The 17607-nt window shown below is 51.6% G+C and overlaps 1 protein-coding gene across 2 annotated transcripts; it reads left to right on the top strand.

Annotated features, from left to right (window-relative positions):
- The first annotated feature begins 7234 nt into the window (after positions 1-7234).
- Positions 7235-16916, top strand: SPNS1 (sphingolipid transporter 1 (putative)). 2 transcript variants are annotated; one of them, XM_040440581.1, is made up of 13 exons: positions 7235-7353; positions 8788-9051; positions 10083-10148; positions 10755-10891; positions 11134-11285; positions 12563-12629; positions 13193-13335; positions 13442-13594; positions 14358-14547; positions 14655-14720; positions 14794-14892; positions 15105-15276; positions 16429-16916. In XM_040440581.1, the coding sequence occupies exons 2-13, from the start codon at positions 8814-8816 to the stop codon at positions 16521-16523; spliced, it is 1578 nt and encodes a 525-aa protein (XP_040296515.1). In that variant the 5' UTR covers positions 7235-7353; positions 8788-8813; the 3' UTR covers positions 16524-16916. The 2 variants fall into 2 exon arrangements, with proteins under 2 accessions (XP_040296515.1, XP_040296516.1); XM_040440582.1 differs by having other exon boundaries at positions 7282-7395.
- The last annotated feature ends 691 nt before the right edge of the window (positions 16917-17607 follow it).

The following is a 17607-nucleotide window of genomic DNA, read 5'->3' as shown; positions in this document are numbered from 1 at the left end:
CATGGACAGCTTTACATCCGCGATTCGCTGACACGTGAAAGGGGTCTTAGCTTTGTTCCATTGTCACTATTTCTGGTCCAAACTGACGATATACCAATGGTTCTTTTCACATCATCAAGCAATCTTGCTTTGTTGTCTACTGGTCTTAAATCAAAAGCCAAGATTCCCTGCAATGAAAGAGAAATTTCTTTGCCAGTGTTTTTACCTAAATCACCAAAAGGAGTGGTTTCATCTTCTAGACGTCAGACCAGCATAAACGCTTCAGAGGGATCAGACTTTGGAGCAGTTATCTCCTTACTGAGTCCTGTACTAATACTTCCCTACCCTGTAACACATTTCTACCATTGCTCCACATCACTTCGCCTTTTTGCACATTTAAATATATGGGGGTCAGAATTAACCCACTGTGTGCTGCCTAGGACATAAAAATGTCAGGGCATACCCCTGTCACATCTAGAGCATATCTCGAAATTGAGCTGGATTATCCACACTCGTAACTCATATCTGATTTGATCTGATCCGGTAAATGAAATCGTATCAAGGTTACTGATATGGAATCAATTGACTCACCTCGTCAATAAAATCAGAAATAAACTTCCCATAGGATGATAGGCGCACAACATATGGAACCACATGAGCTAGAGGGATGTTTTTATAAAACCCCAAACTTTATTCATAGAGGATATAAGGCAGGTGCAATATGCGAAAATATAAAAAATATATATAAAAGAAAGAAATCAGCCACTCTCAACTATTAAGGGCCTATATAGGTCATATTACAATCGCCACAATTTGGTTAAAAAGGTTAACATCACCTAGGTACAAGAATACGTACTATCTAGTAGATGCGCGCAGCATTCTATAATATTATAGTGTCGCGGTGTTAAAAAAGGAAACAATGTTTACTGTGAATTGAACTATGATAGCGGTACATGCACCTGATAACAGGGGCTGGTGGGTATAAAGTGATAAAGATATAAGGTGCAGAAGATATACGTCAAGAGATAAGCCGCTAAAAAAATACACTTCACAGTGTCGTGCTTTGACTTACACACTATAAATCGTATATCGAGTTAGGAAGCGTCTGTTGAATAGCGGTGTGTTACATAAACCAATGTCCCTGTGGGGTAGAAGTCTCCAAAGTGTTAATTGAGTGACCCACAAAGTAACAATTCGCGAAATGTCACTGCGCAAAATATTGCAATAAGCAAATGTCCCTGTGGGATAAATGTCTCCAAAATATATGTGTTGAATTCCGGGGCATCCAGGGTGGCCGCATTTTAGCAGCGCGCCTCCGGAGGCACAGGGGTCACCTCCCTATCCCACCACCGGGGCACCCCCCTGACCAGCGCTTCTGCAGCCAGGACAGGAGCTCCGCCGGCACGTTTCTTGCCGCCCAGCACATCAGAAGGCCCCACAGAATCAGAGGCCCCACTCCAGGCAGGAGGAAAAATCCTGAAACGGTCATCAACAGGTACGGGGTCGCGGCATTTCTGATCGCCGCACCCACGGACATATTGTTTAACCCTGCTGGGCCCATATCACCCCCCCCCCCTCCCATTTACTGAGGCACAGGGAGCCCTACATTACAAAGGGAGCACATACTAAAGGGAGTGGACAACCCCCCCCCCCCGCTAAGCTGCGAGTGCAACATGAAGGCCGCAGCCACCTTTTTGATGACCCAGCGGATGCCAGAAGATTCTTCGGCCAACACGACGCAGGATGACCATGCGTCAGAATCTGGGGGAGCGAACTCCCACCCTGAAGCTATTTTCTTGCCTTTCACTTCTTATATTGTTCTTGACTGTTTCCCTCTGGGGATGTCATTCGACATCTACTGATGTTAAATCTCGTTTGCTATAAGTTATGTTTTATGTTACAGGTTGATAACTGTGATGCTCAGAATCTGGGACCCCCCCCCCCCCTTGCTGTGTGGGACCACTCGCTCGCTGGGACGGGTGGGAGAGGACATCTATGTGATTGACCCATCTGATGACTAACGTGTACCCCCATGGCCAGATGAGTACCACACTTGAAAACACTATGCCCACCTACAACACCTCACCACACCTAAAACTACTCACTTGGAATGTAGCAGAGTTAAACACTCCGAGACAGAGAAGGAAACACATTGGAAGGCGTCCTCCCGGTCCGCTCTTAAGGCTCCTTGGCTCTCTGAGTGCTTGACGGCTTCGCATACTTCTAAGTCCAGGGGAGTTGCGACACTCAATAAAGCAAGGTCTGCGCTACGAGATACAGGACTCATTGGCGGATCCGGCGGGACGCTATCTCCTTATAGATATCTTGATAGAACATGTACCATATACCTTGCTGAATATATATGCCCCAATCTCCTCAGACTCAGCTTTTTTCACTACAATATCAGAAATTCTCACTAACCGTGAGACAAGCAAACTCATATTGGCAGGGGACTTTAACACCGCACTAGACCCACAGCTAGACAGATCCCACACTGGATCACAGAGGTCCACGGCTTCTCGTGAGGTATTACAGTTTATGGAAAGACTACACTTATGTGACACATGGAGAACGATACATGACGACACCCGAGAATATAGTTGTTATTCTAAAACTCACGATTCATTTTCTCGTATTGACTTAATTCTGACCTCCATCACCTTATTAGATAATTTGATAGATGTTACTATACACCCCATAGCCATTTCGGACCACAATTCAGACACTACAACCACAAATACGGTCCCGCCTGTGGAGGTTTCCCCACATACCTCTCCGAGTCGGAGGACTTTGGGACATATCTTAAGGTCCACTGGAATAATTGTGCCAGTAGCCAGAGCCCCCCCCCCCCCCCCTATATCATGTGCCAGTAGCCAGAGCCCCTCCCCCCACTATATCATGTGCCAGTAGCCAGAGCCCCTCCCCCCACAATATCATGTGCCAGTAGCCAGAGCCCCCCCCCCACTATATCATGTGCCAGTAGCCAGAGCCCCCCCTATATCATGTGCCAGTAGCCAGAGCCCCCCTATATCATGTGCCAGTAGCCAGAGCCCCCCTATATCATATGCCAGAGCCCCCCCTATATCATGTGCCAGTAGCCAGAGGCCCCCCTATATCATGTGCCAGTAGCCAGGGCCCCCCCTATATCATGTGCCAGTAGCCAGAGCCCCCCTATATCATGTGCCAGTAGCCAGAGCCCCCTATATAATGTGCCAGTAGCCAGAGCCCCCCCCTATCATGTGCCAGTAGCCATAGCCCCCCTATCATGTGCCAGTAGCCATAGGCCCCCCTATCATGTGCCAGTAGCCAGAGCCCCCCATATCATGTGCCAGTAGCCAGAGCCCCCATCATTTGCCAGTAGCCAGAGCCCCCCATCATGTGCCAGTAGCCACCAGTATTGTACACAATTTCACACAAAAAAAAACACCTCCATGTCAGCGATGCGATGCAGGCCTCTTCCGGCCTGTGTCCCGCACTGTACTGCTCAGGCGGCGCGATGATGTCATCGCGCTGCCTGCACCAGCCTCTGATAGGCTGCCGGCCTAGTGCCTGCAGCCTATCAGAGGAAGGGACACGCCTCTCCCTCCCCTGCCTCAGCACAGCCATCTGTATCACTGTCCTGAGGACGGCGATACAGATGACTATGGAGATGAGCGCTTCCACAGGCGCTCATCTCCGCGTGACTGTCCGCCGCTGCCCCCACAAATTAATATAGTTAGTTGCGTGCCGGCGCGGGGGCGGTCCCTAAGGACTTGGGGGCAATTGCCCCCCTTGCCTTAATGGAAGCGCCGGCCCTGGTGTAAGTGTAAAATTCACTCTTCATTTTCAACACATCTAACATTGGTATTGAATCCCTCTTTTCAAAATGGGTCTTCACACTCCGTCTTTACCCGCTGGCAAACGCAAGGCATCACCAACATAGATAATCTCATAAATGCGCAAACGAAGTCGGTTAAACCGATCCATGAGCTACAGAAAGAATACCCAAACATGGTTCTCCCCTTATCTACAGGCAAAGAGTTACATTACTAAGGTAATCTCCTCTATGCCAGATACTGAATGGAGTCCATATTTGAAAAGATGGTACTCGAGTCCTAGAGAGGGGAAAAGACAAATCTCGGTTAATTATAAGTTCCTACATGTACCTTTTGATTACTCTGTATCCAAAGTTTTTTTTGACTAAATGGAAGACCGACGGTCCACAGGCCACTCCATCTGTGATACTTAAAGGGGTTGTCCGGGGTCAGAGCTGAACCCGGACATATCCCCATTTTCACCCCGGCAGCCCCCCTGACGAGCATCGGAGCAGTTCATGCTCCAATGCTCTCCTTTTCCCTGCACTAAATCGCACAGGGCAAAGGCATTTTCACGAGTTTCGGTGACAAAACCTGGCTCTCCATGGGGCTGCCAGGAAGCCCGGTCACGGCACTGATGGGCTGGCTTTAGCGCTGTCATAGCCAGTAAAACGGCTAGGGCAGCACTAAAGCCCCCCCATCAGAGCCGGTGACGTCACCGAACACACTGCCGGGGAGGAAGCCTCCGCCCGGCAGTGTGTTATTGTAAACAAAAGAGCCCTAGCGCAGGGCACAGGAGAGCATCGGAGTATGAACTGCTCCGATGCTCATGTCAGGGGGGCTGCCTGGGTGAAAATGGAGGGATGTCCGGGTTCAGCTCTGAACACGGACAACCCCTTTAAGGCACTGGAGCTCTCATACAAGCACTTGCCCGTAGCGCGTTATGTAGAAATGGTCTTACAAATTTGCCATAGATCCTATTTAACCCCCGAGAAGAGGATTTAAAATGGGCATTCATGACTCTACCTGCTGTTTTAAGTGTGGGGCTCTAGATGCGGGACTGTCCAAGGATCAGAGAGTTCTGGGACAAAATCATCCATTTCACTAATACACATCTGACTAATTTCACCCCAACTGACCCCCTTTGGGCTTTGTTTGGCTGCCTGGACACAGACAAGTATACTTGTTGTACCCCAGGATGCCGTAAACTGTTACACTTTGTGGCAGCGGCAGACACCAAGGCAATTGTACAAGTCTGACTAAATCCTACTGTCCCCCCTTTGAAACTATTTTTGTAAAAACTCTCCTATATTATGCGCATGGACTGGGTCGCGGCCTCGCACCAAAAAGACAAGAAAGTAAAACACTTCTTCCAGGTGTGGGAAAGCTTTATTAACATATTACCGTTACACATCCGTAAAGCCATACACGAGTGTTTCTCTGCGACTACTTGGTTCCAGGAACAGGTGATGATGGGTGAAGGGCCTGTGCTGGCGTAGGGCGGGGGCCGATAATTCAGAGCATTCTTCTTTTCTTTTTGTTGTTCAATTTTTTTTATTTTTTACTTGTTTTCTGGTAATACACCAAACCATAATCAGCGTCTGTATATCGAGAAAATGCCGTAGGACGATGACCCGGCTGTCATTGACCGTACAGTACATGCCCATAACACCCTGGATTGGACAGGGACAGATATTGATGTATACTAGTGGGATGACTCTGTTTGAACTGAAAGTACGATATTAACCAGTTAGCTTGTCTGTAGGCCTCATGCACACGGCCGTGGTTTTGGCGGCTCGGATGCGGACCCATTTACTTCAATGGGGCCGCAAAAGATGAGGACAGCACTCAGTGTGCTGTCCGCATCCGTTGCTCCGTTCCGAGGCCCCGCAAAAAAAAAAAAAAAAACATGTCCTATTCTTGTCCGTTATGCAGACAAGAATAGGCATTTCTACAATGGGCCGCCTGTTCCGTTCCGCAATTTGCGGAAGGCACACAGGCGGCTTCCGTGTTTTGCGGATCCGCAATTTGCGGACCGCAAAAATCGGAATGGCCGTGTGCATGAGGCCATACTCTCAATTTCATACCGCCTCCGGGCTAACTTTGCATGGCGGCAGTGGGGACACGCCCAATCACGGGCCTTAGTGGTCTTATGCTGTATACCACTGAGGTCATTTCTCCAACACATTATATGCAGCTCGTTTCCATGGTTACGACCACCCTGCACGGACCCGCTGGCACTTTTTCCTATAGTGTGCAAGTACAATGGAAACGAGTGGTGTATAACGTGATGGAAAAATGAATCCAGTGCGCAAAGAAAACCCTCAGCACACAATCCTGCATGCTCTTCCCCCGTCCTCAGGACCCCTTTGGCGTAGTACACATGTGCACATCTCTACACGCTTCCTCTCCCCTCTCTGCGCTGCCAGACGCTTCCTCTCCCCTCTCTGCGCTGCCAGACGCTTCCTCTCCCCTCTCTGCGCTGCCAGACGCTTCCTCTCCCCTCTCTGCGCTGCCAGACGCTTCCTCTCCCCTCTCTGCGCTGCCAGACGCTTCCTCTCCCCTCTCCTGCGCTGCCAGACGCTTTCTCTCCTCTCTCTGCGCTGCCAGACGCTTTCTCTCCTCTCTCTGCGCTGCCAGACGCTTTCTCTCCTCTCTCTGCGCTGCCAGACGCTTTCTCTCCTCTCTCTGCGCTGCCAGGCGCTTTCTCTCCTCTCTCTGCACTGCCAGACGCTTTCTCTCCTCTCTCTGCGCTGCCAGACGCTTTCTCTCCTCTCTCTGCGCTGCCAGACGCTTTCTCTCCTCTCTCTGCGCTGCCAGACGCTTTCTCTCCTCTCTCTGCGCTGCCAGGCGCTTTCTCTCCTCTCTCTGCACTGCCAGACGCTTTCTCTCCCCTCTCTGCAGACGCTGTCTATCCCCTCTCTGCACTGCCAGACGCTGTCTCTCTCTCCTCTCTGCAGACGCTGTCTATCCCCTCTCTGCACTGCCAGACACTGTGTCTCTCTCCTCTCTGCAGACGCTGTCTCTCTCCTCTCTCTGCAGACGCTGTCTCTCTCCCCTCTCTGCAGACGCTGTCTCTCTCCTCTCTCTGCAGACGCTGTCCCTCTCCTCTCTGCAGACGCTGTCTCTCTCCTCTCTGCAGACGCTGTCTCTCTCCTCTCTCTGCAGACGCTGTCTCTCTCCTCTCTCTGCAGACGCTGTCCCTCTCCTCTCTGCAGACGCTGTCTCTCTCCTCTCTGCAGACGCTGTCTCTCTCCTCTCTGCAGACGCTGTCTCTCTCTCCAGACGCTGTCCCTCTCCTCTCTGCAGACGCTGTCTTTGGCGCTGACCTTCCTGAAAAGTACTGCCGCTATAGAGACTGAGTGACAGACTGGGCTGCTTGGGAAAAGAGATGAAGCATCACGTGATCATACCTACTGAGGACGCTCCCCTACAGTCATCTGACACTCCTTACAGCGTGATGACGTCAGACGCAGACCTTCGCCCGACTAGTCATGTGATAGAAGCTGCGGTCACATGACTTGTTAGCCGCAAGATGGCGATGGATAAAGAGTAAGAGACGGACGGGAGGGTCTCTGCGGTGAGTGCGACTACTTCTTGTGTTATTTACCCAGAGCGCAGGGTAAGGGTCCCCCCCGGCCTCTGATAATTATTATACAGGAAGGGAGGCTCCGGTGGACTACAAGGCTCAGCGAGGCTTTTGTGCAGGGGATGCTGGTGGTTGTAGTTGTAGAGCAGCTGAAGGCTCCTGTATTGCTGTGTGGTCAGCTGTGCCCTGTGGTGTAATTGTCTGTACAAGGCGAAATTGGAAGGAAAATTCCTGTCATCCCCATGTCCGGCAGTGGTTGTAGTGCCCCCTCCCCCGCTGGTGGCTTCTTTCTGTCCAGTCAGCAGGAGACACTTGTGATCATCCAGGGCGGCCGCGTCATGTGACTCCTGCCGCCATGTAGACTCACAACGTATACGTATATACAGACGTACGACACACGCGCATATGCGGGCGCAGGGCAGGCGCGTATGCGGAGCGGGCGCAGGGCAGGCGCGTATGCGGAGCGGGCGCAGGGCAGGCGCGTATGCGGAGCGGGCGCAGGGCAGGCGCGTATGCGGAGCGGGCGCAGGGCAGGCGCGTATGCGGAGCGGGCGCAGGGCAGGCGCGTATGCGGAGCGGGCGCAGGGCAGGCGCGTATCCGGAGCAACATGTTTGGTCATGTGGTGATAAGAGGACTTTACTGGGGGTTACCTGTAGGGCTGCAGCTATTGATTATTCTAGTAATCAAGTATTCTAACGATTAATCGAGTCCTCTGTGCCATCTGCCCCCCAGTGCCATCTGCCCCCCAGTGCCATCATTTACTCCCCAGAGGCACTATCTCCCTCTCTTAGCCATCAGTCCCCAGCGCCAGTGAGACACCTTTCCTGTAGGGGGCGCCACCGACACTCCCCAGCTGCCTCCGCCTCCTCTTCTTTGCGCGCTGCACTGACGTCACACAGCGGCAGCTCATAGTGCGCGCTCACACGCTCTGTGTCCTGACAATGTGTCAGGATCCAGTGCGGGACGGCGGGTGAGCACGGAGTGGGAGTAATAGCAAGCGATTCACTCCGGCTCCGTGCTCACTTGGCACATCACTTGGCACAAACGAATCCGCGATGCAAAAAATTAGCATCGAGGATTTTTCTGTGTCGCGTTACTTGATTTAATGGATTAATCGTTGCAGCTTCAAAGAGAAAAAAGCAGAACGTGCGGCGTAATATTTCTGTTTCCTCATGGACATTAATTGGGAATGTTGCAGATATGTCATGAGAACAGTCAGCGGGTGCCCTGCTTGTTGATGGTTTCCACTGGTTGGCTGAATTGACCTGTGTGTGGTTGGAGCAGTATAAAGGGGTCCAGCAGTGATTTGAGGGGGGTACTCTTGGAGGCCGCACCCAGAGCAGGAGGCTCAGATTTGGGGGGGGGGGGGGGGGAGGGGTGTTCATCCTCTGACAATAATAACTTTCCATTCATTTTGTGTCCAGTATTTACAGTCTGGGGGCCGGACAAGATGGCGTCTCGCCACGATCATGCAGACACGTCCCCGTTCCTGACTCAGGCAGATGACGTGGATGAGGTGAAAGCCGTGGGGGTTCCTCCGTGTGTGCTGGATGAGGATGGCGAGGAAAGCCCCGGAACGCACGACGTGCACGCTCTGACCGGCATCTCCTACAGGCGCTCCGTCTCCATCGTACTCATCCTCTTCTACGTCAACCTGCTGAACTACATGGACCGCTTCACTGTCGCTGGTAGGCGGGGGAGGGGCCGCACATCTGCAGGGCAGGTTTATCAGGGGTGGGGGATGGAGTAGACCGAGGTGACCCATGACCTTGCCCCCTCCTTCCTCCTGATTGTCAGCATCTTGAAGTATTCGCACAAGGTACAACTAATAGACTTCCTTAGGCTTGGATTTCTACCATAGGCTTTAGAATGCTTGGTATTTAAAGGGACTGTCTGCATTAGTGGATTCTAAGGGAAGCGCCCCTCTTGTCCATGGTCGTTTCTGGTATTGCGGCACCAGACCATTCAGGTGCATACCAGACAGATGGAGAAGGGGGGGGGCGCTATTTCTGCGGCAGTAAAAGAAAAGCAAGGCATCTGTCTAATCCCGCACAGCCTCCTTTAAGGGACCCTATCGGTGGTTTCATGCTCCCCAAACCACAGGCAGCATGAAACCTGGAGAGTCTCAGAGAAGCCATGGCCTGGACAGAGCCGGACCCTGGGAGAAGAGCTCTGTCGGTGGCTCCCCTCTGGTTTCTCCCTGTCCAGCTCGGCTAGATTGACCGATTTTCTCCTTGTTTCTTGCTGCCTGTGATTTGTGGTCCCTTTAATAAAGCGGTGTCCCCCATTCAGGACCCAAAAGAGTGGAGAGGGACTGAAAAAACAAAAGTGTCTCTCTGGAGGACCCCATCGTTGTATGGACAGCCCTTTGATTTAATCCGGAACTGTAATACTTCATTACCCCAGTGGTGGCGCTGCAGGAAAATGGAATACTTGATGGTGGATTACAATAGATCAATGTGATCGCTTCCCATCAGGAGCGCCCGCTAACAAGTATTGGGGTCTGGTTGACACGTGATGAGGACGCAGGGAATATTGACCGGCAGAGATGAAGCTGTCTGGTCATATGCTTAGCTGTTGGGAGGGTCTCCGTGTGAGGGGATCCATTGATATCTATCACCCCCCATTCATTTTAGTGGGTGCCGCCCCTGCAGATATCAGGGGGACCCCCCACTGCTATGTTGCTGAGCTGACGATGAATGTATGTTCTTCCTGGCAGGAGTGCTCCCGGACCTGGAGAGCGCCTTCAAGATCAAGGATGGTTCCTCAGGATTGGTACAAACAGGTAAGAGGTTACGTCCGCTCCCGCCACCTGAAGGGCGCCATTATGAGGGGGGGGGCATTACTGATCCAACACCACAGGAGCAGCCATAATAATACAGCTTTATTCTGGGGGGGGGGGGGGGAGATATATAATGGGGTCTGTCAGCAGGTAACCTGCTTGTTCATGGTTTCCAGGTAACATGAGATTTGTGAGTAAAAAAAAAAGAAATGTTATAGAAATCTTAAAGGGGTATTCTGGTTACTACAAGTTTACTGAGCACCAATCCCAAGATCGGGGGTCCCGCCTCACCTTTTCTAATGGAGCAGCAGGTCAGGAGAAGACCATTATCTATGGGACTGCCGGAGGGTGCAGAGCACAGCGCTCACCTCTGCATTCACGGATCGGCAGGACCCGCAGCTTTATTACATGGGGAAACAGCATTCCCCGTCGCGGGATTAGTGGGGGCCCCAGCTGATCAGTTAGTCAGCCTCTATCCTGTAACTGGGATACCCCTTCAAGGAGCCGCTGTTATAGGAGGTGGAGCTCCATCATATTGGGGGGAGGGGGGGGTGATTCGAGTCGCCCTGCACACACTTCACATCTGCTCCTTCTCCCCTCCCCCTCCAGTCTTCATCTGCAGCTACATGGTGCTGGCTCCAGTTTTCGGATACTTGGGCGATCGATGGAACAGGAAGTACATTATGTGCGTGGGGATCTCCTTCTGGTCGATCATCACCCTGTGCAGCTCCTTCATTCCCAAAGAGGTAACTTCATGAAGTGATCGATGTCCAGAAAATATCACTTGTGTAGTAACACCACCCCTCCCCCGACTAGTCAGATGGGTCCCCATTATCTTATCAGTGGTGGTCCTGCACAATCCACACACAGATGTGGCGCTGTTCCTGACAACCCCTTTAATGTGTTCCACGTTGGTTGTCACCCACCTTCCCTGGATCTGGAGGTGTATTTACTGGCCACTCATCTTGTTTTCCTGCTCCTTCTCCAGTATTTCCCCCTCTTCCTGTTCACACGCGGACTCGTCGGAGTGGGAGAGGCGAGTTACTCCACCATCGCCCCCACCATCATCGCTGACCTCTTTGTGGCTGACCAGCGGAGCCGCATGTTGTCCATCTTCTACTTCGCCATTCCAGTGGGCTGGTGAGTGCCCTGTGCAAATAAAGGCTGCATCCCGTACTCTGCTGAGGGTTTGTTACAATTGTAGACAGCCCTCTGTGAGTTAAGCAGGGCGGACTCCACACTGATACACTGTAACAGGTCAGGACACGTGAACAGTTCGTGCTGGTGATGTGTTCACCTGACCAAGAATTGTCTAGACTGGATACATTGTAACAAAACAATAACAAACACAGGTGCACTCTGCAGTGATACTAAATCCTCAAACTGATTTTAAAATTGAGAGATTAGTCAACATGTCCTACGGTGTAGAACATGTCTAAGCCCGGACACCGCGACAAGGTTTCTCAAGTAGCCCGGGACCTAACACTCTCCTACCTGAGCCGTATGGGCGATACCAGGAGCCAGTGGGCAAATTACAGGAGCATAAGGCCGACTCACAAACAACTCACCAGTTACCTCCAGCATGTGGCCATGCTTGCAATGGGAGGAGGGAGGAGTCTGTGAGTCCCACTCAAGACTTGCTGATATGTCCCAGGCCTCACAGGTGCACCTAAATGTGACCTGTAGATGGAAAACAGGCACATTTAAATAGGAGTTTATACACCTCCAGGAATCTCTATATACAAACTAAGAAGACAGGTTGGCATTAGCAGGAGGTGCTTCAAACCCACATGCAGTTGTGCATATATATAGGGGAGCAAATCCTGCACTTGTGGCCCGTTGCTATTGGCAATCCCCAGCAAAATGCATACAATGGAGGATGCCCGCGGCGAACCACAAGTACCACAATAGACTGGATACATTGTAACAGACACTCAGCTGTGGGAAGTGCCATGTCAGTTTAAGTTGTTGTTTTTTTTCTAGTCTCAACTGGCATTTTTTTTTTTTTTTACGTTGCCCTCGCCATTTCTGAAAAAGGGGCGTAGTGAGGGCGAGGTGTGGGCTTTCCCCAGCACATTTATCATTGCTGGGAGCTGGACTGGAGGACATTCTGGCGCACGGACTGCCGGAGGAGGCGCCTTGTTAGAAGTGAATTGTCTGGGCTCTTCGAGACCAGCATGGCACATGTCGGTCCGATAAGTCAGGGCCGAGGTATATTGGGAGCTGCAGGACTTGTGTTGGTTTCTTTCAGGTCATTAGAGATTCTATTGGGTGGGTCCTTAGTCTGATCAGACTCTGGGAAAGCTGGGTGACAGCAGTATGCTCCCCATTGGGTTCTGCGCAGGGTTGTCACGCAGCTTTCCCAGGCAAATATATTCTGTATTCTGTAATTGAGCCTGAAATTCTGACTATTACAGCGGCCTGGGATACATCGCGGGGTCCAAGGTGACGAGCGCTGCCGGGGACTGGCACTGGGCTTTACGGGTGAGTGAGGGGCCACGACCTGTGGGGGGGAGGGGCGCCTGTAGGGAGCGGTGATATCCTTTATATGTAAGTTGGGTCTATTCTCCTGTAATTCCCTGGAACAACATGGCTGTTACTTACAACTCTCTGTCCTGAATAGACGTCATGAGATTTAACCCGTTGAAGGAACCTCAGGGTTCTGCATGCAAATGAGCAGATAAGTGCACCAAGGGTGGGCCAAAACCAATCTGCACCCTTGCTGCTCCTGCCTCCTCTGCCCGCCCCTCTCTCTCCTTGATTGGCAGGGACCTGGCCCTGTCTATCTGGAAGGAGAGGGAGGGCCGGCAGAGGAAGCAGGAAAGGAAGTGATGCACGGAGTCGCCTGGGCCCGCCCTCAGTGCACTTAACTGCGCATTTGCATATAGATACGCCCTTTTGTGTCCAGAGTGAAGCAGTTTATGGCAAAGTGATAGCCTTACAAGGCAGTGTGCCTGGCTTATCGGGGAATTTCCTCTTGACACTGCCTTTAAGTCCACATGTAGGGTGGTCCTTAAGGTGTTAATGTCTCCTCCTCCTTGTGACAGGTCACCCCAGGTCTGGGACTCATCGCTGTCTTGCTGCTTGTCTTCTTTGTCAAGGAGCCTCCGAGAGGAGCCGCGGAGAGGAAAACCGACAAACCCCTGAACCCCACTCCTTGGATCTCGGATGTGAAGGCGTTGTTGGGAAAGTGGGTGTCGCTGTGTAGTGATGGTGGTCGCCCCTCCGCACTGTTCCTCTAGGGTCACTCACCTCTCTCTGTGTCTCTCTCTCTCTCTCTCTCTCTCTCTCTGTAGCCCGAGCTTTATGCTTTCTACTCTTGGATTCACGACGGTGGCGTTTGTCACAGGCGCCCTCGCCCTCTGGGCTCCATCTTACCTGGTGCGGGCGCGGATCGTGCTGTACAAGACCCAGCCCTGTCATGATGCTATATGTAACTATGATGACAGGTAAGGGGCTGAAGTCTGTGTGTGTGTGCCTCAGCTTTCCATGAAGGCAGGTCTGAATGAGAGGAAAGTCTATAAAGAGACCTGCATGTATCCAGGCAGCAGCGAGCCGACCTGAGCAGGAGAGCACATGTACATATCCCTGCAATGCAGACATGAGTAGCTGATCCTGCAGGGGAGCACATGTACATATCCCATCCCTGCAGTGCAGACATGAGCAGCTGATCCTGCAGGGGAGCACATGTACATATCCCTGCAGTGCAGACATGAGCAGCTGATCCTGCAGGGGAGCACATGTACATATCCCTGCAGTGCAGACATGAGCAGCTGATCCTGCAGGGGAGCACATGTACATATCCCTGCAGTGCAGACATGAGCAGCTGATCCTGCAGGGGAGCACATGTACATATCCCTGCAGTGCAGACATGAGCAGCTGATCCTGCAGGGGAGCACATATCCCATCCCTGCATCGCAGTCATGAGCAGTTGATCCTGCAGGGGAGCACATTTGCACATCCCTGCAGTGCAGCACAGACTTGAGCAGTTGATCCTGCATATCCTATCCTTTCAGAGTAGACCTAAGCAATCAATCCTGCAGCAGACCTTTTAATATATATCCTGCCCCTTCATGATAGACATAAGCAATCGATGCTGCAGATTGGGAGCCCAATACCTTATCATAGAGTTGGAGGGTAGTCGTGGTCGCCCTGTCGTCCTCCATGTTCCTGCAGAGCCCCTGTGATCATCTCTGACGCCTTTCTTTGCAGTCTGATCTTCGGCATGATCACGGTGCTCACCGGCTTCTTGGGCGTTGGGGCCGGAGTGGAGATCAGTAAACGGTACCGCAAGGTGAACCCCCGCGCAGACCCCATAGTGTGTGCTTGCGGGATGCTGAGCTCCGCCCCCTTCCTGTACTTAGCGCTGGTCTTCGCTGACACCAGTCTTGTGGCCACCTACGTAAGTCTATGGGCGGGTTTAGTGTTGTCCTTACCTGATCCATAGTAACGGATAACCTCCTGTGCTGCTCCTTGTCCTCCATTCAGCGTGTTCTGTCCTCTCTGCAGGTTTTCATCTTTATCGGGGAGACGTTGCTGTCATTGAACTGGGCCATCGTGGCTGACATCCTCCTGGTGAGTGACCCGTCCTGGGGTACCCCCGTCATGTCTGATCTTATATTTATGTAGACATGTCCTCTCCTTCCAGTATGTAGTGATCCCCACAAGACGCTCCACTGCTGAGGCCATGCAGATAATGGTGTCCCACCTGCTGGGCGACGCCGGGAGCCCCTATCTCATTGGGGTGGTGAGTAGTCGTCATAGATATTACTACAAGGTGGGGAGGTTAATGTCTGTATACAGGGTTTAATGATGGGGGGGAGGGGAGAGCCACTTGGTCTCCATGATCAGCTCCTTGTCCAGGAAGGAGGACGCTGGGCCTTTAATCGCATACAGGTCAACTGCTACCTGATCTTCTGTGAAGTATAACCCTCAGCATTTCACTGCATGAATCCTCAGATATCGGACCGTATCAGCAGAGGGAAGCCAGAATCCACCCTTCTGTCGTTCCGCAGCCTGGAGTACGCCCTCATGGTCTGTGCCTTTGTGGGTGCCCTCGGTGGAGGTTTCTTCTTGGCGACGGCCCTCTTCATCGAGAAGGATCGGAAAAAGGCGGAAATGGTGTCGGAAGGTGCGTGCCGAGTCTGTGTACGTGTGTCCACTGGTTACTCCAGTCATAGACCCTGATCATACAGCCGGCCTGTTCTCCAGATGGTGACCCCCCGTCAGTGTCTGAGAGGAGGGGATGTATAATGTACAGATCACACCTGACATTATCTTTACAACTACTTTCCCATCATACCCTATTATGTGTGTACTGCACAGAATCCCCCATCACCCGGCTATGAAAACCCACGATCCACCACTGTCCCTCACTGAGCACAGCAGAGCTGATTATGTGTGGATGCTATACTCTGCTCAGTGTCTGGATCCTGATTACAGGGAAGCAGCAGTATTGTGAATGCAGCTCTGGGTGTGGCTGGAGTAGGAGGGAAGTTGCTCAATATCGTAGTCAGATGATAAGCTTTAACCCTTCCTGCGGTGTCATGTGCATGCATGTACCGGTGATTGCTCGGACACAGAAGCTGTCACATGCTGGAGGGCGGCTGTGATTGACAGACAGTATAAGACGCCTTTCAGACAAACGATACGGGTTTCCGTGTGGGTGCGTTTGATGCATTTTTCACGTATGTGAAAAAAAACACTGGAGAATTACAAACAACATCTCCTAGCAACCATCAGTGAAAAACGCATCGCAACCGGATACGATGGGCTTTTCACTGAAGCCTCATTGACTTCTATGGGACCAGGGGTGCGTGAAAAATGTAGAATAGAGAACATGCTGCGATTTTTTAACGTAACACAGAAAATCCACACTGATGTACACAGACCCATAGAAATGAATGGGTCAGGATTCAGGGCGTTACGACCACCCTGCAATGCGTGCACACGATAGGAATAATCCTCTCTGGTGGTCAGGATGGTCAGGGCATGCATGCAGCCACCTCATATCTGCACTGCGGCAGTCGCCGTAACCATGGAAACAAGCAGTGTATAATGGGATGGAAAAATGAATCCAGCCAGCAAAGGAGGCAATATGGAGAATCGCAATACATTAGTAAGTGGCTTGTATTACCTTTCTCCACTTGCTGAAGTGACACAACCCCTTTAATTGCACCTTGCTGGCGATTGCCTCTCTCCGCTCCTGACCAGCGGGAGGTTATACCTTGACAGCCTCTATAATTAGGCACAGACTCCTCACTTACACCATTTTTACTTCCAGGTCTGGTGTCTGAGGCGGAGAGGGTTGAAGACGGAATTGTGGTCCCGAAACGTGGACGGTCCACCAGGGTCCCGGTCTCCAGCGTCCTCATATAAGCCCCTCACGGTCTGCAATCACGTGGGACAAATTGTAGAGATTCTTGGCTTGACCTGGTACCAGAGATGAAGGCGCCACGTTTGGCCGTGGCTGCTACTGGTGGAATGTGGAACTTATTCATGTCACCTGGTGGTGATGACGATGATACCCAGGTGTGCGGTTGAGGAAGAGCCACCCCCCGTGCTTACATCTCCACCCTAATCACCCTGCACCGCCATGTCTTCGGTTGGACCGCCGCTCACAACTCAGGACCTGCTCCAAATTTTGCCATTCCCCGTATTTAATAATGGTTTTGCGAACTCAAGACGCTGGTTTTACATTTGGCTCTTTTATGGGCAATGAATGTTTAACTTTTTAATGGGAAATACAGTTTTGTTGGGTACCGAACACGATCCTCGTCTGGTCCTATACTAAGAAGAGTATGTGGGTGCAACGTGGGTGGGTGGGAGTGCGGTGAGTGATGTGCTACTGGGGGTCAGTCACTGGGATTCCTGGCCGCTGAGCCATCGTCTTACTCTTTATGAAATATTCATGAATTGGCGCGCTGCTGTTCAATTGTTCGTTAGTGGTGTCAGCTCGTCATTGAGGGTGAGTAATGGAGGAGCCTAGGAATGGCATTTAGGGTTAATATTAACCATTTTCAGGTTCCGGAAGCCAAAAGGCTGCTTTATTTGCTGGTCTTAATTTCACACGCCAATTGAGGCTCCAAAATCAGCCTTGAAAACAATGTCCTCTCCTGTAGGAATATATAATTCTGTCCCAGACGCTCTACAGCCGGTGAGAGTCCACAGCTCGCAAGTCCTCTGCGATGGCTCAGGAGACGTTACTGCACCAGTAGACAACGCACGGTATTCGGAGGCAGCGGTCGACCAGAGGTGTGCGGAATAACGCAATAAACATTTCTGTCGCTTTCCTTTGCCTTATGAGGGTCTCCAGGAGAAACCACCTCTGGAGGGTGACGGCTGCTCAGTGCATTCAGAGCGCTGAGCTGTGGGTCCATCTGGTTTTGCAGTATTACTCTGCTGGACACACAGGAGTTTTAGTCGTATCTTCTCATCCTGCAGACCGGGCAGAAAACGCTGT

Source organism: Bufo bufo, chromosome 7 (assembly GCF_905171765.1).
Source record: "Bufo bufo chromosome 7, aBufBuf1.1, whole genome shotgun sequence".
NCBI classification, from domain to species: domain Eukaryota; kingdom Metazoa; phylum Chordata; class Amphibia; order Anura; family Bufonidae; genus Bufo; species Bufo bufo.
This window is presented reverse-complemented; position numbering and strand designations above follow the sequence as displayed.